General features: G+C 46.8%; 1 protein-coding gene across 2 annotated transcripts in view; it reads right to left on the bottom strand.

The window, feature by feature from the left end:
* The window catches only part of LOC120838691 (protein ABHD15), a 368387-nt gene that overhangs the window by 60398 nt on the left and 280570 nt on the right, over positions 1-27419 (bottom strand). For both annotated transcript variants that reach the window (XM_042291052.1, XM_042291053.1), the window contains 2 exons: positions 23751-23923; positions 22020-22285 (listed from right to left, as the gene is read on the bottom strand). In XM_042291052.1, the coding sequence (XP_042146986.1) occupies positions 22020-22285; positions 23751-23780 (296 nt within the window). In that variant the 5' untranslated portion in view covers positions 23781-23923. The remainder of the gene's footprint in view (positions 1-22019; positions 22286-23750; positions 23924-27419) is intronic.

Here is a 27419-nt window from a genome sequence, read left to right as displayed (position 1 = left end):
TATCGCATTTGTGAAGCCTAAAACCACTTACAAGTACTGCCAACTATTGTTCTGCGAACGCGCAAGACACGCCTGACGAGCGAGTACTCCACCGTTATTTGCTTCCTATATTACATCTCACATCCGCCGGACTAGACTGCGGCATTCCTTACGGCCTTTGCCGTCGATTTAGAAGCAATATAAGTTTTAAGGCAAACCTTACTTGTCCCTTACGCGAAGAGCCGCCGGCGTTGTCACTGATATATGGTCATAAAACTACGTCATCTTGCACGCGCCTCAGAAATAAAACACAAAGAAAAGTACAGCCACCTAGATGGTTTGTCACGGTATCCGGCGGGGGCACTTAAGGTCAAAGTGGACGCGCCTCAGAAGTAAAACACAAATAAAAGCACAGCAACACAGATGCTCTGTCACGGAAGTCGTCGTGAAACCGGCAAGGTTCGCCGCGCTTGCACAGTGTGTGTGTGTGTGTGGGGGGGGGGGGGGGGGGGGGGGGCGTGTTGTTGCCGCGAAAGGAAGACGGGGCGCGCTGCGTGGAGGAATGTTTTCGCATTCCTACACGTAAACAGTGTTTTTTCTACCACATGCGGGAGCGACAATGCCACCCCTCCTAACGCGCTGGATGGATTTTATAAACAAGTACCGCCAAGCTAACGCACGCAGGGACGCACTTGAGACAAAAATGGGGGAGCGTCGGCTGCAAGTTTGTCGCGGCGGTGCGGCGCTGGCATCTCCAATAGACCAATAGGAGCGTGCTTGCAAGCCACACCAGACCTATAGGAGCGTGCGCGTCTGGATATGAGAAGCGCCATGAGCCAAAAATCGCGACGCGTCACCTGCATCCAATAGGAGCTCCCGCGGCACGATCAAACGATGGCGGTACTTGAATAAGCCAGGATACCCAGCGCTCTTACCACTCCTAAAGTCCCTCGATGAAATTCACTCTTACAAGTACTGCCAACCATTGTTGGGGAAACGCGCAAGACACATGCCACGAGCGGGTGCCCCGCCGCCATTCGCTTCCAAGGGCGGCTCATTTCAGTGCTGCGCCATCATTTGCTTCCAAGGGCCGCTCCAGACACGGTCCTTGTGCACTGGCGCCTTTGAGGCTACTTGCGAGAAAAACGCAAACACATCGAGGGGCTTTAATCCCCCGAGTACTGCCTGCACCACCCTGAACAAATGTCCTGACCACTGTGATTGAAATAGGGCGTCAAGATACCGTATTTCCGCACCAGGCACACAATCCTCTAAGGCAAGTTTGGGGTCAAAAAGAAAGGTTTTGCTTAGTGTGCACCCTTGACAATTGCCTGCTGTATTAGCTCACAAAGAAGCACGGATCATATGTAAATCAACATTATTATACTTTGTTATTCATAGAATTCTTCACGTCTTGTGCAGTGAACTATCTAGAAAAAACAACAAATTCTTGTATAATCTGTACCCGCAGATAGTCCGCATCGGGTAAAATTTCAATTTTTAAGCATGTATAGTCCGCGGACTATATCACGAAAAATGCGGTACTCATATGAAATAACTGTAACGCGCTGACTGAAATATTTTTGGCTTACGTTATGTAGACGCTTGCTTATGGAAATTTGTTTTTGAGATGACGAAGAAGAACGTATTCTGCGTATGCTCCTGCAGGCAGGCGGCCTCAAGGCCTGCAGCTATAACCAGTCTGGTAATTCCTCCAGTTTAACACCGGAGCCAAGAGGGCAACACGGGGAGATTAGGGTGTCTTGTTAGAACGGGTTAACCCACTGTAGGAGGGGTGAGAACGCAGCTACCCGATGCAGCTGCGGTGGCAGAGTGAAGCCAACCCCATTACGAAGGTCGCATGCAAGCGCACCTTTTCATTTTAGCCCGGCCGTGATCTCACAAGCATCTGCCGTGCCATAAGCTCCTGTATACTCGAAAAGCCTGGCAGTTCGACGACGGAGCCGTAGAGTGCCCGGTTGCAGATTTGGAGCACGAGGATCTGGTATCACAGAGCACCAAAGAGCCTTATATCGGGGAACCTGAACGTTGTCGCAAAGCTTTTGCAGCGGCGAGGACCCAAAGCACACTTGTTCGCTAGGGAGACATGTTTTTCGGCGTCTCGCCGCAGCGGGGCGCCAGTCACGTAGCTCTCCTCTCATCGGTTGTCTGCCGCTCCACCTTTTCCATTTCGACGGCTGCTTGTCGTAGCGATCTGCCAGGTTTCGTCAGTGTATAGGAGGCTGTGGCAGTACAGACAAAGGCGGAGGCACGAGCGCGCGGCCTTGGAAAGTGCTCCTAAGCGCGAGTTGTCGTAAAAACGAAAGCATTCCGCCGAGCTAGGCTCACGCGCCTGAAACTTTTGCCTTTACAGCAGACATTTGTGAGATTGAGTATAGACGATGGCAAAGAAGGCATCGGGACACCACAGTGTTCCTGCTAACTCTGTTTCACCTTATGATGTACCGCAGGAAAGGCTACAAGCGCGAGCTCCTTGCTCTCTGGCACATCTCGGCGGCACAAGCTCTCGTGACTTAAGAGCGGCTGCCAATGCTATGAGCTCGCGCTTCTAGCCTTCACTGCGGTACAACATAAAGTGAAACGAAGTATAGTGTGAGCAAGCACGCGCAATCGCAAGCATGCCAAAGCCACCTCACGCACATTTTGCGTCCAGTCGAGACGCCATGTCTTATTTCAGTGGTGTGCTGCCATTTGCTTCCTGGGGCTGCATGAGACATTTGCCTCACGCATTGGCGCATTTAACCATAGCCTCCTTTATACTCACAAAGCCTGGCAGTTCAACAACGCAGCCATAGAGTGCCCGGTCGCAGATTTGGAGCGCGAGGATCTGGTAGCACAGAACATCAAAGAGTCATTTCTCGGGGAGCCTGGACGTCAGCGCACGGATTTTGTAGCGGCGAGAACCCGAAACATGTCTTTCAAACCAGACGAAAAAAGAAGCGGTAGCACGAAGAACGCTAGGAGCATGGGCGGACATTTCATTGCTCGGGAGAAGTGTGTATCGGCGTCTAGCCGCAGCGGGGCGCCCGTTACATGACTCTCCTCTCATCCGTTGTCCGCCACTGTACCTTTTCACTTTCGGCGATCTGCCAGGCTTTGTAAGAATAGAGGAGGCTACGATTTAACGCTCCTTGAAAAACAAACACATCAAAGGGATTGAGTCAAGCCATGCGTGCACGGGGAATTACCGCATGGAGTGATTTCATACCACACCTGTTAAGTCATGTGTCCCTCTATCAACGTTTGCTCAAATTGTATTGGCCAAAACTTGCATTATATTACTTTTTTGTTTACGTTCTTTCTTGCTTTGGGTATTCTTTTTTTTTTTATAAGTGTCCTCTATATGAAAGATTTGTAATTAGACTCATAAATATAAAAACAACGTTAGAAGAAACTTTTTTTTAATAATGAAAATTTTTTCAGAGACTGGGATGTAACTATTTCTGCGGACATCATATCCCCAGTAGCACACTTATATCTCTAAATGTCCTTAGGAAGTTCTAACATTGTGTTATGTCCTTAGGATGTTCTAACGTTTTTGCATGTCCTGTGACGTTCATCCCGCATGGAAATCTTACATCTGGGGCATATAGGCCATGTCAAACATTATATGATTATATACGGCCTATATACCGCCTTATGTGGAGTATATACAGCCTTATCTGGCGTATATACAGCCTTATCTGGCGTACCATACAGCCTTATCTGGTGAATATAAAGCCTTATCTGGAATATATACAGCAAAATCTTGCATATTTAAATACTTATCTAGCATATATACAGCCTTATTTGAGGTATATACTTCGTTATCTGGCGTATAACAGCTTTATCTGGCGGCCGGTTTTCAATATATAAAAAGAGTTTTAAAAAAGTTAAAAAAGTGTTTTGTTAGCAAACTGTGAATGACTCATTGTTCGCGAGCTAAATATTAGCACAAATAATCCCAAACTACAGCTTTGGCAAGCTTAAGTTTGAGATTATTTGTGCTAATTTTCACGGGGATTTCAATGTAGCTTAATTATTTCGAAGTGTTAACATTACACCCTAATAGACAATTTCCTAAATCCCCCAAGCGCCTCGGCCCGTACTCGAGGAATCATGGGGACGGTGATTCTTCAGCTGCCTAGTGATCGGAAATTTCGACCAATTTATGGTTACACAGTTTTGAGTGTAATTGGGAGTCACCTTGAGTACGTGTCGTATAGAACCCGAGTGCCTGTCATATCACTTTTAAAATTTCTCGCCAATATCAGTACTGTGCATTCTGTCTAACCTTCAACCTGGATGAGCTGCAGACATATCCCTTACATTATTATCACTCTCTTACAGCTTCAAATACGCTGATATAAAGTTAGAAACGCTAAAAATACTATAAACAGCTCCGCTGAATTCGAGCTTAATCCCGCTTTTGGTTGCTGGCATTTATTGGCTTTTAAGTAATTCTTGCTAAAACAACAATCACGAGAATGATAATATTGTAAGAGATTTCTGCGGCTCGGCCAGGTTGAAAGGTGGATCGCATGCACAGTATCTTAAACGCTGCTATTGACGAGAAATTTTAAAAGTGATATGACAGGTTCTTGAGCCCTAGGGACGCTTGTTCAGGGTGACTACGAATTTCACTCGAAACTGTGTAACCATGGAATTGGTCAAAATTAGCGATCACTAGGGAGCTGACGAATTACCGTTCCCATAATTCCTCGAGTGCGGGTAGGGGCACTTGGGAGAATTGTAGACAGTAAAAAGATATAAAGTACTGATTTCTGGCTTGTGTCCTTTTGATATGCCTGACCAGACCTGGAATTTCTAAACTTAGCCAGATCTGGGATTTCCAAACCTGGCCAGGGACATCAGACTATATCTGGCATTATGAGGCTATATCTGGCAGACATACCATATCAGGTTATATCTGGTCAATTTTTGATATGGCCATATCTGAAATCTTCAGATGTGGCCAGATATAAATTCTTTTGTAAGAGGTAGGGCATTTGTGCTGCTCGGGTAACTCATTTGGCTTCACTGGGAAGGAACAAGAAAGGATAATGTTTAATGTATGCTTGCAAATAAGGCCGTGGGTGCACCCGGCGAAACAGTGTTAGAGCGAAGAAGCAATCGCCGTTTTTCCCCTTTAGGCTCAACGAACTGCATCAAAAATACTATTGTGCTGGAAAGTGCTAATATGGTTAATTAACTTTTGCACAGTAAAATTTGATGCCCACAAACGCCCCACTGAAGTAATATGTGAAGAAACGTAGATATCGCGTTCGTGCTAAGAATATCGCGCAGTGTACATCGTCCGATAATATTTTCGCTTCGTTTCTAAATATCGCCGCCCTTTGTAAGGATTATGGCCAGCGAGTAAGTGATTCGCTAATTGAATAAATCATCTAAGTCATGGCACACTGTACACACGGCCACCGCCTCTCCTACTCAAACATAGAGCTCTCGATTGTGTTGGCAGTGTCTGGCCCACCCCCTAACGCACACGGGCTGCTGTATTCCGTGTAGAAACACCATAGAAACGAACATCTGCGAGCAAGCAATCAAACAAAACAAGGAAAAAGTTCCAGGCGAAGGCGAACTTCGTTTACAGTACTAAGAATATTCTGGCTAGTGTGTACAGGCAAAGATTGTTGTGACTAAAGAAAGAGCGGCAATAAATGCATAATCTGTTATATATTTCCGTCTAGTAAATGGCGAGACCAACTAACCTGGGTTAGAAAAAGTGAAAGACGTTCACAAATATCTGTAATGCCCAATTAGAGCGCAGCTCTTGAGGAGGAGGAGGGGAGGGTACGGAGGGAAGGATATGCCCCTCCTCCTTCTCCCTACCCTTCCCTCCTTCTCTTCTCCTCCTCCATCCCTCCTCATCTCCTCTTTTTCCCTTTCTGCTCCCGACCTCCTCCTCTCCTCTTCTGCTTCTCCTCATCCCCTCCTCTTCCTATTCTCCTCCTTTCTTCCTCCTCTCCTCCGTACGTTCCCTTTTGCCTCCATCGTCCCTTCCCTTTTCCCAGTTTCCCCGCTAAATTTAGCAGCAAAACTGACGCCACTGACCTCAACACCAATTAAACTTCCTCGCAAAATTAAGCGGGGAAAATGACGACATGACTTCGTGTCACGTCACCCATGACCAAATTCAGTTTGTGACCTGAACACCAACTCAATTTCCCGCTAACTTTAGCGGGGTGGTTACGCAAACAGCGACGGCGACACGGCTATACGCGGAAACGGGCGCCTAAGAGCTGCGCTCTAAAATAGGAAGCCCTCTTCCCGATGGTTATGGGGATATTTTTCTTCGTAAAGGGATTGATCTATCAGCAAAGTACCTACATAGAAACGGCTAAACCCTGCCACTTTGATGCAAAACCCGAGTACCCAAGTTTTTTTTTAGAAAAAAACGCTCGTCTTTCTGTGTTGGCGGACGGTTTGAGAAGTCGGCGGTATGCTTAGTGTTCAGGGCAAGCTCCTCCCACCTTTTTCCGTTTTCCCAGAACGTTTTAAGGAGAGGAGGCGACTTCTTCTCCGGTGTTCGCTCTGCCCAGGTGGAACGAGGTGGGAGGAGCTTCCCTCGAACTCGTCACTTATTGTCGACCAAAGGGAGTTTATTTGTGGATCATTTCCGCCGTCCCGGAACGCTCTGCGTAAGCCAATACAACATCCGGAACTCCCCAAACAAGCCTAGCAGCGCACACGCGCAGCAGTGACGTCTCTGTTGCGGAGTGCCGGAGGGAGAGACGATCAACGGAGACTACCCAAGCACCTAGATGTCCTTCCTGCGAGGTGTTTGAAGCAAGGCGCGGGAGACATGCCTCCAAGTAACGAATGTAACCGAACATTATTGGCCACCGGGTATTTGGGAAGAAAGCTAACCGTATTTTTGTGATAGGAAAAATGAACTACGTATCGGCGAACACTCGACCTTCGCCCCAAACGAAGCACTAGCCGTCTCGATGACGGTTCGAAAAGTTTCAGAACTTGCAGTCGTCCAGTGGAAAGGTATAAACAATTTCGGTGAAATTTTTATTAGGAAAATGGGGCCCGTACTCGGCAGCAAACGACATTCCCCTCTTGCTGTATCATCGAAAGCTGTGCATCGTCAAGCGATAATGTGGACTTTGTACGTATCATCCTTTGTACATATTTGTTTGCGCCTTGTACACAACATATAATTTGTACATATCTGCCAGTGTAGTTATCGTCGTTATCACTTCCGTTCTGTTCTGCAGCCGAAGTATCGAGCTGCCTATATAAGCGCGTGTCTCATAATAAATCCTGTTCACAACCTACCATGTCTTGGCTGCCGTACGTCGCAACAGTGGCGACGAGAACGAGTCAACGCGGATGAAAAGCTGTCACGCTCATGGCGTACCAGGTGCCCCTGTTCGACAACGGAAAGGACAAGTGGGCCTCCTACACCATCCGCATTGAAGCTTACTTCGAGGGGAACGTCATAACGGACGACGCCAAGAAAAGAGTCCTTCTAGTATCAGGCCTTGGGTCAAGGACAATCGGAGTGCTGAGTGGGCGCTGTGCACCAAGAAAGGTGAGCAAGTTAACCTACCAGGAAGTCATGACAACTTTGGAAGATATTTACGCACCACCACCTTACGAATAGCCGAAAGCTTTAAGTTTTACCATTCAAGTTCAGAAAGAGCAGGAGTCCGCACAATAATTCATAGTGCAGCTGCGACGGCTAGCCGACAAATGCACTTTTGGAGCGATGCTATACTCCGTGACTAATTTTCTTGGTAATGCAGTGGAAGGTACAGGCCCGCGTCCCGTCTCCCATTTTGAGTGTGCGCGGGCTCTCCTCCTCTCCCCGGAAATGGGGAGAGGAGGAGAGCCTGCGTACACTCAAAATGGGAAAGGGAACGCGGGCCTGTACCTTCCACTGCATTGCCAAGAAAAGTTGTCGCAGAGTATAGACCGAATGATTCGGGACAAATTTGTGTGTGGCATTCGAGAAACGGACGTGCAGAAACTGCTGCTGACACAGCCGAAGCTCACATTGAAAGAAACCGAAAACATTGTTCGGGCCACGGAAACAGCAGCGCAAGATGTCAAGGAAACAAAACAATCGGAGTCCGCGGAAAACCCAGAAATGGACAAGCTTACAGAAAATGTACGGAAATTCAAGTTTGGGAGAATGGAGGGACGTTCACGACGGCAGACAAACTCGTGCGAAAGATGCGGAAGCTCAACACACGCTGCAGAAGCCTGTTTATTCTTAAACTCGAAGTGTTTCCAGTGTGACCGGAAAGGCCATGCAGTCCCGATGTGCCGTTCCCAGAGCAAAAAGCCGTTCCGAGGGCAAGAGGCTGTTCCGAGAGCAAAAGCCAAGGCAGGTGCGATACACGGCAACTAGTCCAGCAGCGATGATAGCGAGATGTCTCTGCAGTTGCTATAACTTTGAAATTCCCTTCTGCCCCCGACGACAAGCTGGTTGCACCCGTCCGCAGGAAGTTTTGCTGGGGCGGTGTCGACATCGTAATGGAGGTGGACACTGGTTCTCCGGTCTGCGTGATCTCAAGAGACGTGTTCGAGAAACACCGCCACAAGTGGCCAAGAATGGAGAGTTCAAGCCTGTTATCATGCTACCTGGGGAAGTTGCCTGTGGCAGGTAAGCTGATTTTCTAAGTCCAGTACTGTGGTCAAGTAGTAACTGCTAGGCTGACAATTCTAGAGTGTGGGGAGCCAAGTCTCTGTTGACACGACTTGATACAGAAGCTCAACTGTCTGGCGGCGCCAGTGTTAAAATTAACGGGTACGAACGAAACTACGCAGAACCGTAGAAGAGCAGTAAGCTGGGCGAGTTGGGAAACATTAAACATGTTGTCCTCGTCTCTTTGTGCGCGATTTCTAACCATCGTCTACGCAGAACCAGGAGTTAGAGAAGCTACTCTCCGAGCACGAGGAGTTGTTCAGCGACGGACTAGGGTTGCTAGAAGGGCCTCCAGCGCATATGAAGGCAGGTACCGTACCCAAGTTTTTCAAGAACAGGCCTCTGCCATACGCGATGCGGGACAAGGTGTCTACCGGATTGGAGAAGTTGCTTGAAAGCGGGGTTGTCTCGCCACTTCTCCATGCTGAGTGGGCAACGCCCAATTTTCCGGTGCTAAAAAAAGATGGGTCTGTGCGAATTTGCGGATATTTTAAGCTAATCGTAAACCCAGCCTGCAGCACCGAACAGTATCCACTACCAGTAATCGACGACCTGTTTCGTTTCACTGAACGGGGGTTAGAGATACTGCGCCCTAGATCTTCGAGATGCATATTGCCACGCGCGTTGGCGAGCAAGCGCGTGCGTGGCTGAGTGGTTACCGCGCTTGACTGTCGCGCGGATGGTGTAGGTTCGATTCCAGTCAGGGGTCTGTTTTCTTATTTATTCTTTCAACTTGGCCGTCTCGTAAGTTCGAGAACATTCTCGTCGGATCAAGTGCCGAATGTTCTGCGCCGAATGATCCAGAAACCCACGAGGATACATAAGGGACTCCGCATGGCGAGCGGAGCCAGTCTCGCCCCAGCGTACCAACCTGCTGTTATGCCGCCATCGACGTCCGCGACGCTCTGCTGTTTTCTTCTTTTCCCTTTTTTGTTTTGGGCACCAGTTCGCCCAATTAAACGTTTGGTTTCTTCGGTTATCGTCATTCGTGGCAAGCGTCCCTAGACGAAGAATAAAAAAGGTTGACCGTAATCAACACCCATCGCTGCCTGTTTTGCTACAACCGGCTCCCGTTCGGTATTGCATCGGCTCCCGCCATCTTTCAGCGTAAAATGGAGACCCTGCTGCGAGGAGTAGACGGCGCACAAGCATACCTCGATGACGTCATTGTTTCAAAGAAAAAGGATGACAGTGTAACCGTCTTAAACAAGTGCTTCAATGTTTCCAGGCGAATGGAGTCAAGCTGTACACAGGGAAATGCAGCTTCGGACAGGACGAAGTCTGCTATCTCGGACACCGCATCAACAGGGGTGGCCTGCATCCTACCGAAAAGAAATTGACGGCCATAATGGAAGCAATTTGTCCGACCAACGTAAGCGAACGGCGTTCTTTTATCGGGCTGCTTTCTTATTACGGCGCGTTTGCATTATCTGCTGCTTTCTTATTGCGGCACGTTTTTACCAAATATCTCTACCCTCTGGCCCCATTGTACGAGCTTTTAATGAAGAATAAAAACTGGGTGTGGGGACGAGACAAAGGAGGACGCGTTCAAGCGAGCTAAGCAAGTACTATGCAAAACAGACGTGCTCACACATTTTGACCCGTCCAAAGAGTTGCGTCTAGAATGCGACGCATCGCCTTATGGCATTGGGGCGGTGCTCTCTCACCGTTTGGAAAACGTAGACTGACCAATAGGATTCAGGTCACGAACACTTTCAAAAGCAGAAAGAAATTATTCGCAACTAGAACGGGAAGCACTAGCCCTGGTCTTCGGAATGATGAAGCTCAAAGAATATTTGTGGGGATCGACGGGCGTTTAGTATCATAACTGAACACAAGCCGTTGGTAAGGCTGCTGAGAGCAGATCGACCGAAACCTGCGATGGCAGCGGCCAAAATTCTGCGTTGAGCGCTGATGTTAGGCGCATATCAATACAAGATTGAGTATAAGCCGGGCTTCCAAAGCCAGAATGCAGACGGCTTTAGCCGACTTCCAGTAAACATTCCCGAGGAAGAAGCGAAAGAGTTGCCAGAATTTGTGCTTTCGCTGAACCAACTCGATGAGACCATTCCCTCCTGCAAAGAGACTGCAAGCACTGATTTTGCGGACCAGCTGCTGTCGAGGGTGAAAGCCTACGTGTTGGAGGGGTGGCCAAGGCAACTAAAGGACAACGATCCATGGATGCAACCCTACTTTTACAGGAAGCGTGAGCTGACCGTGGTCCAGGACTTGATTACAGGGGACATCGAGTCGTCGTACCCCACGCGGCCCAGGGACCAATGCTGCAAATGCTACGAGAAACCCATCAAGGATCCTCGGGAATGAAGACGGTCGCACGGACGCTGTTCTGGTGGCCGGGCCTCGATGGTGAGATCAAACAGCTTTCCAGCCGTTGCAGTTCGTGTATGCAGGCATAACCAATGCCTTCTGTCAAGGCTCCTGTAAAGTGGCTGGACACTGGTGGGAAATGGTCAAGGGTCCACCTAGACTATTCGGGGCCAATTCATGATATTGGTCGCTGTGGACTCCAACTACAAATGGATAGAAGCTGTTGCCATAAAAAATTCCACCGCAGATTCCACAATATCGGCTGCACGAGAAATGTTCAGCCACTTCAGAATTTCGAGGAATGTCGTTATGGACAACGGAACCCAATTTACGGCAGAATCGTTCTCGCGGTTCCTTTTGTGAGAATAATGTAGAACATCTGCGCACAGCGCCATACAATCCCCAGTCCAATGACCTAGCAGAAAGAGCAGTCAGAACGATTAAGGACGACCTGGAAAAGGTTAAGCAAGGAGCCTTATTAACGCGTCAAGCAAATATACTAATTGCATTCCGACAACCTCTCCTACCAGACGGCACTTCACCGTCACAGAGACTTCTTAGCTACCAGATAAGATCCCGTATGGACACCTGCATTCCACCCCTTGGCACTTCACGCCTTTACAAGAATCCCGATGCAAGCTGTCGGCCGGAGAACCCGTGTGGGCACAAAGCTGTGGGCAAGGGAAACGGTGGTTACCAGGAACCGTAGATACAACGACTGGGGCCCGTATGGTGTCGGTGGAGGCGCCGCTGGGAGAGATATGACGTCCCACGGGCCAGATCCGTTCTCGGGAGCTACCAGCACACCAAGCACCAGAGACAACGCAAGAAACAGCAACCGCTGTTCGTGGAGATGCGGCTGAGGGTCCAACACCATACCAGGCAGCCGCGGATATCACGCAAAAGCAAGAGCTGCGCAGATCGACCAGAGCAAGAAAACCGGCAGTGCTTTATTCCCCCTAGGGGGAAGAATTGCTGTAACATCGAAAGCTGTGCATCGTTGAACGATAGTATGTACTTTGTAATCATCCGCCAGTGTATTTATCGTTATCACTTCCGTTCATTTCTGCACCCGAAGTAGCGGGCTGCCTATATAAGCGCGTGTCTGATAATAAATCCGGTTCATAATCTTCCCCGTCTTGGCTGCGGTACGTCGTAACAAAACTAAAAGAAGGAAGTCGAAAACACAGCGCTGGTTTTTGTGCTCTTTCATAACCCTCCAGGTTTTACCGCAATTTATTTTTAAGCTACGCTAAACGAGTAAGCAAACTTGGCGCCATGTTGTCCCGTTCTTATTTAAAATTTCCGATAATCGGTTAAAAGTTCTAGATGTGTGCCAATAGTGGCGCTGCATAATACTTGTCCTTCACATTGCGAGGGAGAACTACTACATGCCGGCATTCAGTACAGTGTTTAACCTAGCGATGGCACTGCGCTATTCGATTGAAAGCAAGATTCGCGCACCCCCTGCTTATAACCTTTGAGTCAGATATTGAGAAGTGCTGATATTTGGGAGTCAGGTCCCAACCGCTGACACTACATTTGGGAGGAGTCTGTGCGTCCAGCGATGCGGTCTTTTTTATTTTTCTAAGGGGAAAAATGGCTTATTCTTCTTCCAAGGAATTTTATCCCTATATGTGTTTCCACATGGGCATCACTGTAGGAGTCAGTAATATTGCCGCGCGCAGGACTGAGCAAGCAGCGCCCGGTCTCTGTATTCTAGAAGATTCGCGCTTATTCTTACTCGGGGCGCAATTCTTGTTCTCGATCGAAATTGCCTCATCATTCTCGCCCTCAACGCTCGTTTTCGCGATGCAGACGCACACTAGATAAGGAGCTGCCCGCGACCTTGTCGAGTCAGTCTCGCTCTCACTTGCTGTTACGCCGCCAAACCACCGCCCGCTTTTCTGCTATCTCGATGCGCGTTCTTAATGTTGATTGGCACAAGTTCGCCTATTAAACCTTTATTTTCAATACAAAACTTGAAAGTATAAAACAGAGAGGACGAGGACGAGAACAGGACATCTTTCATTTAGCAACAACATAGAATGGCACAACGATAAAAAACCGCCCCCAAGGGTCTCAGCGTTCTCAAAGAGGGAAAGGAGATACTAGTTATGAAGGAAAGGGAATACACTAAAAGAAAAGTTTGAAAAGCGCATCAGTAATCAAGTTATTTTTCGATTAGTTAGAATTAACCTTGGTCATTGTCAATGATAATGCAGAATTATTCTTGTTTGCAGTCCAAAAAGGGAATTGTACTATAAATATAAGAGTCTAAAAATCTGTAGCGTCACGACGAGGTGTCATTATTCTAGTTATCTCTGGTGATAAGAATTCGACCTCTGTCTTTGTCAATGATAATGACGGTGCAGAAATGTTGTTGTTAACAGTCCCCATGGCAAATGACTCGATGATTTCTCTCCCAAATCTGTTGTTGTGCCCTCCCAGTATCTTAGTATTAGAAAAATGAGGAGTACAGTCATCGCATGTGCGGCTGTGAACGACAATGGGGTGATACGACTCGGTTGAAGCCTTTGATGCTTCCAAGTTATGTTCTCTGAGTCGGTGGTTGACGCATCTCCCAGTCTGTCCAATGTACTGACTGCCACAACTTAGTGGAATCGAATACACCTTCCTTTCTTCGCATTCTACGAACTTTTTTGCATGTTTTACATTGCACCCTCGGGGACTGTCGCTCCCATTAACCTTTTTGCACATCTGTTTGAGGCGCATACGACAAGAAAAAACCACACTCGTGTCGAACTTGGACGCAATAGACCTTAGACGGTGCGCGGAATTGTGCATGTAGGGAATCACAGCAAAGCGACCTTTCTTTTTTAAAACAACTTGCGGAAGTTGTGGTTTGATAATGAACCTCTCAAGGGTGGAGCGAAGTAGGTCAGCAGGAAAGCCTGCTTTTTCTAACCTCTGCTGCTGCAACTTGAGGCTACTTTCGGAGAAATGCGTGCATGACTTGGAGAATGAGGACTTGAAAAGTGACCTTACTATTCCATGCTTAACGGACTTGGAGTGAGCACTGGTGAAAGGGAGGACTGGCTTCTCCGACCTCTGCTGGAAGGCCCAACAAACACCTGAGGAATGAGGATGCAATCGTAAATCCAGAAATTGTAATCCTTCCACTGAAGGATTTTCCCGGGTAAAAGTAAGCCCTGCCGCACAGTCTTTGAAAACTTCAAAGATGCTGTCAGCGGACGCAGCATCTGGATAAATGACCAAGTAATCGTCAACATACCTAAAAACTAGGCAACCCTGGAAGGACTTTTTCAACTGATCGTTGATAGCCCTGTTAACAAAAAGAAGAAATATTTCGCTAAGGACAGGTGCGAGGCAAGAGCCTATACAAACTCCTTTCTTTTGTCTGTAAATATTTCCTTCGTATTCTACCAAAGTGGACTGTAAATAAATATCTATCAGGTCGATGAAGCCCTCAACCGAAACACCGGAGGAATTTTGAAAGTCGCAAATTCCGTGTTCATGGATTGCATTAGTCACAGAATCTAAGATGAGTTTTGGTTCTAGGCTGTAATACATATCTTCAATGTCGAAGGACATAACTGAGTGCGGGATGGAACAAAAATGAAGCGAATCGAAGCGGGGGATTAATTCAAGGGAGTTTTGGACTCTGAAAGGCTGAGGGAGGATGATATTAGACAAATGTTTTTGTAGATAACGACCCAGGGGCTTTTGCCAACACCCAATTTCTGAAATTATGCTCCTGAAGGGAACTCCATACTTGTGAGTCTTTGCAGTAAAGAAAACAGACAAATACTGTTTGGCAGGACTACCAATGACGTTCTTAAGAGAGGTCAAGTTCAAGGAGGAACAAAGTTCCTTTGCCTTCGAACGCAGTCTACCAGAAGGCCTAGTTTTTAAGCGCTCAAAATTCTTTGACAAGGCATCATGAACCTTATCATTAAAAGCACTTTCCTCCAAAATTACAAAAACACCCGTTTTGTCCGATTCAAGTAATTTTAAGTGTTCTTGGCGAAGCTCTTGCACAGCCGCACGTAGTGGAAGCCTGCTTGGCCGAGGTGGTGGATGGTGACACACTGCACGCACTGCCGAGCCCAGAAAGTCTTGCCGTTGATGTTCAGGTATAGACGACGCTACTTGATGGACAGAGGCTAGCTGGTCTACCTTCAACGAAGGAAGATCTGGAGCAAACTTTGGTCCCCTCGACAGAAGATCCATTGTGGCAGCGGAGAGCTTTTTTGTAGAAAGCATCACAGGAGGTTCAAACTTGGTGGTCTTTACCTGTAGACACGAGGTGTTGACTTCCTTGAGCAATTTATTCCACGATGCTTGAAGAAGACTGGCAGCAGCATCCATGACGAACTTGTACTCCACTCGGGCGCTGAATCCTTGTCCGAAAAGTTTCTCCATTTGGGAGGGAAGCACTCTTTCCATCACGTGAAGCTCATGAGAAATTTCTTTTCTCGTAATCTGCATTACTCGGTAGCATGAAGCCCAGTTGTTGCAGCGAAACCCAAATGCCAGCTCTACACAGGGATGAGGCAAATCTTTGCGAAGGTAGAGGCCCAGTGAACGCAGCCGGAGACGAAGTTGGGTCATCTTTGAAATGAAGATGGCAGCTTCCAGAAAGGACACCGGATTGAAGACCGAAGAAACGCAGTTGGGGTTTGGACGAAACATGGCTCGAAAAACGTTGTCAGTTACAATTGAAAACGAGCGTGTTGGTTAATAGATACAAAACTTGAAAGTATAAAACAGAGAGGACGAGGACGAGAACAGGACATCTTTCATTTAGCAACAACATAGAATGGCACAACGAAAAAACCGCCCCCAAGGGTCTCAGCGTTCTCAAAGAGGGAAAGGAGATACTAGTTATGAAGGAAAGGGAATACACTAAAAGAAAAGTTTGAAAAGCGCATCAGTAATCAAGTTATTTTTCGATTAGTTAGAATTAACCTTGGTCATTGTCAATGATAATGCAGAATTATTCTTGTTTGCAGTCCAAAAAGGGAATTGTACTATAAATATAAGAGTCTAAAAATCTGTAGCGTCACGACGAGGTGTCATTATTCTAGTTATCTCTGGTGATAAGAATTCGACCTCTGTCTTTGTCAATGATAATGACGGTGCAGAAATGTTGTTGTTAACAGTCCCCATGGCAAATGACTCGATGATTTCTCTCCCAAATCTGTTGTTGTGCCCTCCCAGTATCTTAGTATTAGAAAAATGAGGAGTACAGTCATCGCATGTGCGGCTGTGAACGACAATGGGGTGATACGACTCGGTTGAAGCCTTTGATGCTTCCAAGTTATGTTCTCTGAGTCGGTGGTTGACGCATCTCCCAGTCTGTCCAATGTACTGACTGCCACAACTTAGTGGAATCGAATACACCTTCCTTTCTTCGCATTCTACGAACTTTTTTGCATGTTTTACATTGCACCCTCGGGGACTGTCGCTCCCATTAACCTTTTTGCACATCTGTTTGAGGCGCATACGACAAGAAAAAACCACACTCGTGTCGAACTTGGACGCAATAGACCTTAGACGGTGCGCGGAATTGTGCATGTAGGGAATCACAGCAAAGCGACCTTTCTTTTTTAAAACAACTTGCGGAAGTTGTGGTTTGATAATGAACCTCTCAAGGGTGAAGCGAAGTAGGTCAGCAGGAAAGCCTGCTTTTTCTAACCTCTGCTGCTGCAACTTGAGGCTACTTTCGGAGAAATGCGTGCATGACTTGGAGAATGAGGACTTGAAAAGTGACCTTACTATTCCATGCTTAACGGACTTGGAGTGAGCACTGGTGAAAGGGAGGACTGGCTTCTCCGACCTCTGCTGGAAGGCCCAACAAACACCTGAGGAATGAGGATGCAATCGTAAATCCAGAAATTGTAATCCTTCCACTGAAGGATTTTCCCGGGTAAAAGTAAGCCCTGCCGCACAGTCTTTGAAAACTTCAAAGATGCTGTCAGCGGACGCAGCATCTGGATAAATGACCAAGTAATCGTCAACATACCTAAAAACTAGGCAACCCTGGAAGGACTTTTTCAACTGATCGTTGATAGCCCTGTCAACAAAAAGAAGAAATATTTCGCTAAGGACAGGTGCGAGGCAAGAGCCTATACAAACTCCTTTCTTTTGTCTGTAAATATTTCCTTCGTATTCTACCAAAGTGGACTGTAAATAAATATCTATCAGGTCGATGAAGCCCTCAACCGAAACACCGGAGGAATTTTGAAAGTCGCAAATTCCGTGTTCATGGATTGCATTAGTCACAGAATCTAAGATGAGTTTTGGTTCTAGGCTGTAATACATATCTTCAATGTCGAAGGACATAACTGAGTGCGGGATGGAACAAAAATGAAGCGAATCGAAGCGGGGGATTAATTCAAGGGAGTTTTGGACTCTGAAAGGCTGAGGGAGGATGATATTAGACAAATGTTTTTGTAGATAACGACCCAGGGGCTTTTGCCAACACCCAATTTCTGAAATTATGCTCCTGAAGGGAACTCCATACTTGTGAGTCTTTGCAGTAAAGAAAACAGACAAATACTGTTTGGCAGGACTACCAATGACGTTCTTAAGAGAGGTCAAGTTCAAGGAGGAACAAAGTTCCTTTGCCTTCGAACGCAGTCTACCAGAAGGCCTAGTTTTTAAGCGCTCAAAATTCTTTGACAAGGCATCAAGAACCTTATCATTAAAAGCACTTTCCTCCAAAATTACAAAAACACCCGTTTTGTCCGATTCAAGTAATTTTAAGTGTTCTTGGCGAAGCTCTTGCACAGCCGCACGTAGTGGAAGCCTGCTTGGCCGAGGTGGTGGATGGTGACACACTGCACGCACTGCCGAGCCCATCCTCATTCCTCAGGTGTTTGTTGCATCCTCATTCCTCAGGTGTTTGTTGGGCCTTCCAGCAGAGGTCGGAGAAGCCAGTCCTCCCTTTCACCAGTGCTCACTCCAAGTCCGTTAAGCATGGAATAGTAAGGTCACTTTTCAAGTCCTCATTCTCCAAGTCATGCACGCATTTCTCCGAAAGTAGCCTCAAGTTGCAGCAGCAGAGGTTAGAAAAAGCAGGCTTTCCTGCTGACCTACTTCGCTCCACCCTTGAGAGGTTCATTATCAAACCACAACTTCCGCAAGTTGTTTTAAAAAAGAAAGGTCGCTTTGCTGTGATTCCCTACATGCACAATTCCGCGCACCGTCTAAGGTCTATTGCGTCCAAGTTCGACACGAGTGTGGTTTTTTCTTGTCGTATGCGCCTCAAACAGATGTGCAAAAAGGTTAATGGGAGCGACAGTCCCCGAGGGTGCAATGTAAAACATGCAAAAAAGTTCGTAGAATGCGAAGAAAGGAAGGTGTATTCGATTCCACTAAGTTGTGGCAGTCAGTACATTGGACAGACTGGGAGATGCGTCAACCACCGACTCAGAGAACATAACTTGGAAGCATCAAAGGCTTCAACCGAGTCGTATCACCCCATTGTCGTTCACAGCCGCACATGCGATGACTGTACTCCTCATTTTTCTAATACTAAGATACTGGGAGGGCACAACAACAGATTTGGGAGAGAAATCATCGAGTCATTTGCCATGGGGACTGTTAACAACAACATTTCTGCACCGTCATTATCATTGACAAAGACAGAGGTCGAATTCTTATCACCAGAGATAACTAGAATAATGACACCTCGTCGTGACGCTACAGATTTTTAGACTCTTATATTTATAGTACAATTCCCTTTTTGGACTGCAAACAAGAATAATTCTGCATTATCATTGACAATGACCAAGGTTAATTCTAACTAATCGAAAAATAACTTGATTACTGATGCGCTTTTCAAACTTTTCTTTTAGTGTATTCCCTTTCCTTCATAACTAGTATCTCCTTTCCCTCTTTGAGAACGCTGAGACCCTTGGGGGCGGTTTTTTATCGTTGTGCCATTCTATGTTGTTGCTAAATGAAAGATGTCCTGTTCTCGTCCTCGTCCTCTCTGTTTTATACTTTCAAGTTTTGTATCTATTAACCAACACGCTCGTTTTCAATTGTAACTGACAACGTTTTTCGAGCCATGTTTCGTCCAAACCCCAACTGCGTTTCTTCGGTCTTCAATCCGGTGTCCTTTCTGGAAGCTGCCATCTTCATTTCAAAGATGACCCAACTTCGTCTCCGGCTGCGTTCACTGGGCCTCTACCTTCGCAAAGATTTGCCTCATCCCTGTGTAGAGCTGGCATTTGGGTTTCGCTGCAACAACTGGGCTTCATGCTACCGAGTAATGCAGATTACGAGAAAAGAAATTTCTCATGAGCTTCACGTGATGGAAAGAGTGCTTCCCTCCCAAATGGAGAAACTTTTCGGACAAGGATTCAGCGCCCGAGTGGAGTACAAGTTCGTCATGGATGCTGCTGCCAGTCTTCTTCAAGCATCGTGGAATAAATTGCTCAAGGAAGTCAACACCTCGTGTCTACAGGTAAAGACCACCAAGTTTGAACCTCCTGTGATGCTTTCTACAAAAAAGCTCTCCGCTGCCACAATGGATCTTCTGTCGAGGGGACCAAAGTTTGCTCCAGATCTTCCTTCGTTGAAGGTAGACCAGCTAGCCTCTGTCCATCAAGTAGCGTCGTCTATACCTGAACATCAACGGCAAGACTTTCTGGGCTCGGCAGTGCGTGCAGTGTGTCACCATCCACCACCTCGGCCAAGCAGGCTTCCACTACGTGCGGCTGTGCAAGAGCTTCGCCAAGAACACTTAAAATTACTTGAATCGGACAAAACGGGTGTTTTTGTAATTTTGGAGGAAAGTGCTTTTAATGATAAGGTTCTTGATGCCTTGTCAAAGAATTTTGAGCGCTTAAAAACTAGGCCTTCTGGTAGACTGCGTTCGAAGGCAAAGGAACTTTGTTCCTCCTTGAACTTGACCTCTCTTAAGAACGTCATTGGTAGTCCTGCCAAACAGTATTTGTCTGTTTTCTTTACTGCAAAGACTCACAAGTATGGAGTTCCCTTCAGGAGCATAATTTCAGAAATTGGGTGTTGGCAAAAGCCCCTGGGTCGTTATCTACAAAAACATTTGTCTAATATCATCCTCCCTCAGCCTTTCAGAGTCCAAAACTCCCTTGAATTAATCCCCCGCTTCGATTCGCTTCATTTTTGTTCCATCCCGCACTCAGTTATGTCCTTCGACATTGAAGATATGTATTACAGCCTAGAACCAAAACTCATCTTAGATTCTGTGACTAATGCAATCCATGAACACGGAATTTGCGACTTTCAAAATTCCTCCGGTGTTTCGGTTGAGGGCTTCATCGACCTGATAGATATTTATTTACAGTCCACTTTGGTAGAATACGAAGGAAATATTTACAGACAAAAGAAAGGAGTTTGTATAGGCTCTTGCCTCGCACCTGTCCTTAGCGAAATATTTCTTCTTTTTGTTGACAGGGCTATCAACGATCAGTTGAAAAAGTCCTTCCAGGGTTGCCTAGTTTTTAGGTATGTTGACGATTACTTGGTCATTTATCCAGATGCTGCGTCCGCTGACAGCATCTTTGAAGTTTTCAAAGACTGTGCGGCAGGGCTTACTTTTACCCGGGAAAATCCTTCAGTGGAAGGATTACAATTTCTGGATTTACGATTGCATCCTCATTCCTCAGGTGTTTGTTGGGCCTTCCAGCAGAGGTCGGAGAAGCCAGTCCTCCCTTTCACCAGTGCTCACTCCAAGTCCGTTAAGCATGGAATAGTAAGGTCACTTTTCAAGTCCTCATTCTCCAAGTCATGCACGCATTTCTCCGAAAGTAGCCTCAAGTTGCAGCAGCAGAGGTTAGAAAAAGCAGGCTTTCCTGCTGACCTACTTCGCTCCACCCTTGAGAGGTTCATTATCAAACCACAACTTCCGCAAGTTGTTTTAAAAAAGAAAGGTCGCTTTGCTGTGATTCCCTACATGCACAATTCCGCGCACCGTCTAAGGTCTATTGCGTCCAAGTTCGACACGAGTGTGGTTTTTTCTTGTCGTATGCGCCTCAAACAGATGTGCAAAAAGGTTAATGGGAGCGACAGTCCCCGAGGGTGCAATGTAAAACATGCAAAAAAGTTCGTAGAATGCGAAGAAAGGAAGGTGTATTCGATTCCACTAAGTTGTGGCAGTCAGTACATTGGACAGACTGGGAGATGCGTCAACCACCGACTCAGAGAACATAACTTGGAAGCATCAAAGGCTTCAACCGAGTCGTATCACCCCATTGTCGTTCACAGCCGCACATGCGATGACTGTACTCCTCATTTTTCTAATACTAAGATACTGGGAGGGCACAACAACAGATTTGGGAGAGAAATCATCGAGTCATTTGCCATGGGGACTGTTAACAACAACATTTCTGCACCGTCATTATCATTGACAAAGACAGAGGTCGAATTCTTATCACCAGAGATAACTAGAATAATGACACCTCGTCGTGACGCTACAGATTTTTAGACTCTTATATTTATAGTACAATTCCCTTTTTGGACTGCAAACAAGAATAATTCTGCATTATCATTGACAATGACCAAGGTTAATTCTAACTAATCGAAAAATAACTTGATTACTGATGCGCTTTTCAAACTTTTCTTTTAGTGTATTCCCTTTCCTTCATAACTAGTATCTCCTTTCCCTCTTTGAGAACGCTGAGACCCTTGGGGGCGGTTTTTTATCGTTGTGCCATTCTATGTTGTTGCTAAATGAAAGATGTCCTGTTCTCGTCCTCGTCCTCTCTGTTTTATACTTTCAAGTTTTGTATCTATTAACCAACACGCTCGTTTTCAATTGTAACTTTATTTTCAGTTTACATTTGTCGAGGTCTTTTTCATCCGTGACAATATAGAATAAAAGCGAATAGTCTATTCCAGAAAACGCCTTCTGTGAGCTGCCATTTTTGTCTACTCGGTTGTGGAACGAGTTCTGAACATAGGTAGTCACCCTATTATGCGAAACATCAGATGCCGCCCGTGAGTCTGCGGCTCAGTAACTCACCATTTTGTGACGGGTGACGGGATGTCTCACCTGAAGAAGGGCACGTCCGAGGCCCTGCGCAGTACGGTGGCCGCCAGGACAGACTGGACCGTCGGGTGGCTGGCCCAGGGCGGCGGCGCGTAGGCGTGCGAGAAGGCCGGCACGGACGCGGCCAGGAAACGGGAGAAGTCCGACTCCCGGGCAACCAGGCGGGGTTTGGCGCCGCGGGCCTCGAGCCTCGGGGACAGCGCGTGCAGCACCAGCGCCGCTATCCACACCATCACAGAGAACGTGGACAGCGGAGAGAGCAGGAACACCTAGGGACGGATCGGGGCGCGCACTGGGGCTATGCGTGGCTTGCAAGGGTCAGCGCCCATTGGGTTGGCCTTCCGCAGCATGCACTTCACACCACCCAATCTGCTTTTTCTCGGCGAGAACAAGTAGGAACCACCACCAGCTGCACTTATATACGGGGTGGCACCGAGCGGGACCAAGAGACCGGGAGATTGCCGTCTTCCGCGATTGGTCAGCTACGCATTACCTGACCAATCGCAGCAGGCTGCGATGCACCGGTCTCTTGGCCGGAAATATCGGCGCCTGCACATAGAAAGTACAAGCAGTCCCGGAATGTGCGTTTAGCAGATCAATTTTGCCCGTTACATTTTGAGGCATTGTTCCCTTTCTGTGTAAAATGAGAGGAACAAACTTGCAGAATTCAACGTCGCAAGCGTTCGGAGACGACCGAGTTCGCGACGCTATTAACTTGTTGCGTCATCTCCCGATAGGCGCAACGAGCAGACGACGCACTCTGTTCTCTGGTCGCTGCGCAAAACAACAGTGAGCTTATTGTTTTTGATAAAAAGAAAAAGATTTTATCACCGAGAACAGTTCTAAGTAAGTGGCAATTTAAAGGTATGGGCCGGATTCACAGGAAGCAAACGGATAGCAACACATATCTGCTTCTGAACGAACGTGGTAGAACGTTTCAGGAATCTGATTTTTTAATGTTGGGAGGAGGTCGTTGGTGTTGTTTTCCTTCTCGAAGGTTGTTGGTGTTGTTACCATTTCCCTTTCTGTCCGGCAGCCTTGGCCGTTAAGTTGTTTCTCTTTGGTTGGCGCGTTGTGCAATTCTCTTCGTGTCCTTAATTATCAAGTTTTCCCCTTGTTGAATTAGAGTGGAAAGGTTAGGAGCTCGTTTGTGCTTAAGCAGTATATGAAACTGCGCGCACAACAACGAAAATCATTCAAATCATATAAAACAAATGGACAGGGGAAAAAAAAAACTGAGCAAGCCAAACTTCTCTTTACTTGCACAAAAAAGAGATAGCCTGCTTGGACACGGGTTGATACGATGATAATTTGGTTTAGTTCAATAATTTAGTTCCATTCGTTGTTAGTGCCTAACATTTTCGTGGATTTTTGTTGTGTTTAATGTTCGGCGTGTACTTCTGCTATGTCGTGGGCGTTCTTAAGGATGGCTTGGCTGAATGAAAGTTTTGCTGTGTCTGGAGTATTGGCAGGTGCATGTCTCCTGGGTTACTAATCTGTCTTAAACCAGTTCATCTGTACTCTCGCTTTAGTTGTATATGCCATGTTTCTAATATAGCCAAGTGAAAACATGCGTTAGTTCCACCCGCGAATTTGCAGAAAACATGCCATAATCTCGATCCGGTTCCACCAATAAAAATATGTCGTTGTGCCAAGTTCTTCAAGGGAAAGCGTTTAGTACAACCTGGAATAACAAAGTTTTCAATTCAAAATTCAAAATTACAGTCTTAATACCTGGAGTACGTCCGCCATGATGGCAGCCATGATGGTTTCGGTGGCGAAGGGAGAGGGTGGCTGGATGACGTCACGTCACGAGGCGCTGATGTCGGTAGCTATGCCGATGACGTCCGTTGAACGAGGAACGCGGGATGCTGATGACATCTGGCTCAGTCATTCCGACTAGAATCCTGGGCAGAGAAGATCGGAACGGGGATCCTTAAGCACAAAGGTGAATTGAGTGTATATTAGACTCGGGTTTATGCAGCAAACAATAACAAGCAATCGGACACAAAGTCACGCAATATTTAGGCGACACATTACACAATGCGTTCATTCACATGAAAGCTCCTGACAAAAACGGGAACGAGGAAGACAAGACAGCCCAACGCACTTGGTTGTCCCCGTTTCACTGAGGCGCTTTCATATAAATAAACAAAAATGAAAGACATTTCCAATTCCCTATCATGCCAATTTAGAGCGCAGCTCTTGAGGAGGAGGAGCTGAGAGTACAGAGAGGAGGGTATCCCCTCCTGCTCCTCCTTACCCTATCCTCCTCCTCCCCCCTTCCTCTTCTCATCCGTCCTCCTCCCCTCCCTCCTTATCCTATCCTCCTCCCTTTCTCCTTCCCCTCTTCCTCCACCTCCTCCCCTCCCTCTCTCCTCCTCCCTCCTCCCTTGTGACGTCATTCGTGACATTCGTCGAGACCTTTACGAGTGACCTCCGTGAGGTCACTCCTGACGTGACGGTCACTTGTGAAAGCCTCGTGAAGGTCACTGTGAAAATCGTGATCTCCGTCGTGACTTTCACAAGTGACCTTCGTGACGCCACTCGTGACCCTAGTGACCCTCGTGGCGTCCCACTGACGTCACGTGTGACGTCATTATGAGAAACGTCATATAATGCAACGCGCGATTACGCTGACAGCGACGTCGACGGCGACGGCGATGCCGACGCCGCTCAAGCCGGAAACGGCCGCCTAAGAGCTGCGCTCTAAAATTAACTAGCCCAATTAGGCAGTCTGTTACACATTGCGTGTTTAATAAGCTTGTTTTATTATTGTTCGTTGCTTCTTGCGTTCATTAATTTGCATAGGAGCACAAAATGCCCGTGTAGAATCTGTCTTGGTTATCGATAAGCTAGCCCATTTTTGCGTTTCGAGGTCACACACAGTCACCGTCAGGCACAGTAGCGTTCGGTACTCAATATGAGGTCACACAGTCATGAGGTCACACAGAGTCATGAGATCACACACAGTCACCGTCACACACAGTAGCGTTCGGTACTCAATATGAAATTCCAAGAGGCCGCAATGATCAATACCAGTTCTTTGGCAGTTCAGCTACCTCATGTGATTGAGATGGTTTTTAGCTTCCCTAAAGCTTCCGAGCAAAGTGTAACTTAAAAGAACTAAGTTTCAATGGTTCAACCAAATATCGCGAAGGTAATTAAAAATAGGTTTTGCGGAGTCGATGTCTCCAAATAACAAAGAATAAGGAAATTATTGCAGGTTTAAATGAAAGCAAACACCGTCATTCGCTCTGGAAAGTGACAGTACTTTAAATCAACGTTTGAGGAATTTGGGCTTAAGCTCACCTAAAACCTGGTTGCTGATTAATGAATCGCGAGTTTCTTCTTCCCCTTTCCAGTTATGTCCCTCGCAAGTATGCATCCATCGCGCCTGTGTTTCGCGTGAAGTACGTCGGCATTTGTTTAGACTTCGCTACGTCACGAAACACGCGCCGTCTTGTAATCGTGTCAAATTACGAACCGTGTTTTGCGTACTCTATAACACGTGAGGATTTTGAAGTAAATAGTCGTCGCCGAAATGTAGAATAAAAGAGAAGCGGTCACCCGAGAAAATAAAAGGAATCGCAGGGCCTGCGTGGGCCTGCGGAAGAGGCGAGGTATGCCGAAGTGGTGACCGGCGGGGCTGGGGGCGCGGGAGCCCCGGAAGGAAGGAGACGTCCGATACGGTCGGTGGCTGATGGCGTACTCTCTTCATTCAACGGTAAACAACATGGGGGTCGAGCGCCACGAGGACGCGAGCCTGACAACACGGCGCAGTGGTGGACAGTGGTGCCATCTAGGTAGTGTGTATAGAACTTGCGAAAAATTTAAATACAACAGATTTATGCCGGCTTGTGTCACAATTCGTATGTTTCATGCGCTCGCTTACAGTGTCGCTTGGGCACGGCGTAATTATGTTTGGTGACAGTTTGGATTGCTGGCAGTAGAAAGCCAGGGAAAGGAATGTTCGCGAGCATTGTGTCTTATACGGATCTTTCAAGCAGCCCCGATATTTTTAAAGTCGCAGTCAGACTGCTATAGCACATCGTACAATTGCTGTCTGGGGGCACCGCCTGAGGCATTTAATTACGGCGGTCACACTGGTCAGAGAAAAACGGTCTGCAGGCATTTTCGTAGCTTGTGTGGAGCAAACACGGTTCGGACATGCAAGGGGCGCGTCCGCACATGCCATCATGTTTGCAGCAAACACTGTGTCTTTGGGATGCCGCTGCATGACTGCGGCTTTAAGGTCTTAAAAAGCCCGATCTGCTTTTACGTTGTTTTCTGTTTTCTTTTCTTTTTTTTTGAGACAGCTGCAGTCGGTGGTTGAGGAAGGATTTCCAAGCTATTTTCCCCCGCATACTCCGCCGCATTCCACCTTTTGGAGAACTGCTTTGTTCGACCAGAAACGATGAATGTACTCGGGGCTACTGTGGTCGGTATTTCACATTACCTCACTGAAAGAACTGAAGAAATAACTCGTGAACACTAACTTCGAATTCCATTACTGTATATTATCATTGTACTTATAGTGTTTTGGATTGAAGTGTTCTTACTTTTTCTTATTAAATTTCGAAGTTACATGTGTATTTAGCCATTTTTTTAAGCAAAGCTTTCTCCTGATCTAGTGTTTTTATTTGACCTAAACTAAATGCATCTCTCGATCCCTCTATCTCTCTATCTTTCTCTTTCTCTCTTTCTTTCTTGTGAAGTAAACACCCGGTTTATGCACTGTGGTGCGTAAACGAGTGCACTACATGCCTCCCGCAGACGGGACCTAAACGGAACCCGACAGAAAAAGAGAAAGCGGCGCAAGAGGGGCATCGTGCCAAACAAAACGATTTCTGGACTCTGCGAAACGCAATGCTCAGCGCGAGCCGATGTTCCGAGCAAAGCGTGAATTCACGCATTCTAGAACTTCGGCTATGAATCAGCGAGAACATGATGACCAATTTGCAGCAAAACGTGAAGCCGAGCGTAACAGACGACTGGCCATGGGCGAGCCACAGCGTTCAACTCAGGTTCAAGCGAAACGCGTATTTCAGCACAAGGAGCAAGAAGCGCAACGACCGAAGGGATTATGTTCATTCACCCGCTTACGCGCTCTGTTGCGTAAGCGGGTGCCTTTAATCGACGAAATAGGTTATTTTAATGCACCAGCTTATGCGCTGTAGTGAGTAGTGTCTAGATTACACGAATAACACAGATGGGACGAAAGCGGAACCTGACAGAGAAAGAAAGAGCTTCACCTAATATAGATTCCAACTAGGGCGCTGGATCTGCCACATTTTTATTCTTTCACTTAAACGTTTACTTAAGTTTGTGTTTCTTTTGATTTGCCGTCCTTTTCTATATTTGAGTGCACTTCCTCATATTATGGCAAAAGTTGGTGCTCAA

Source organism: Ixodes scapularis, unplaced genomic scaffold (assembly GCF_016920785.2).
Source record: "Ixodes scapularis isolate PalLabHiFi unplaced genomic scaffold, ASM1692078v2 PGA_scaffold1__304_contigs__length_218370807, whole genome shotgun sequence".
In the NCBI taxonomy this organism is placed as follows: domain Eukaryota; kingdom Metazoa; phylum Arthropoda; class Arachnida; order Ixodida; family Ixodidae; genus Ixodes; species Ixodes scapularis.
The sequence above is the reverse complement of the archived record's forward strand: the minus strand, read 5'-3'. Positions and strand labels throughout refer to the sequence as shown.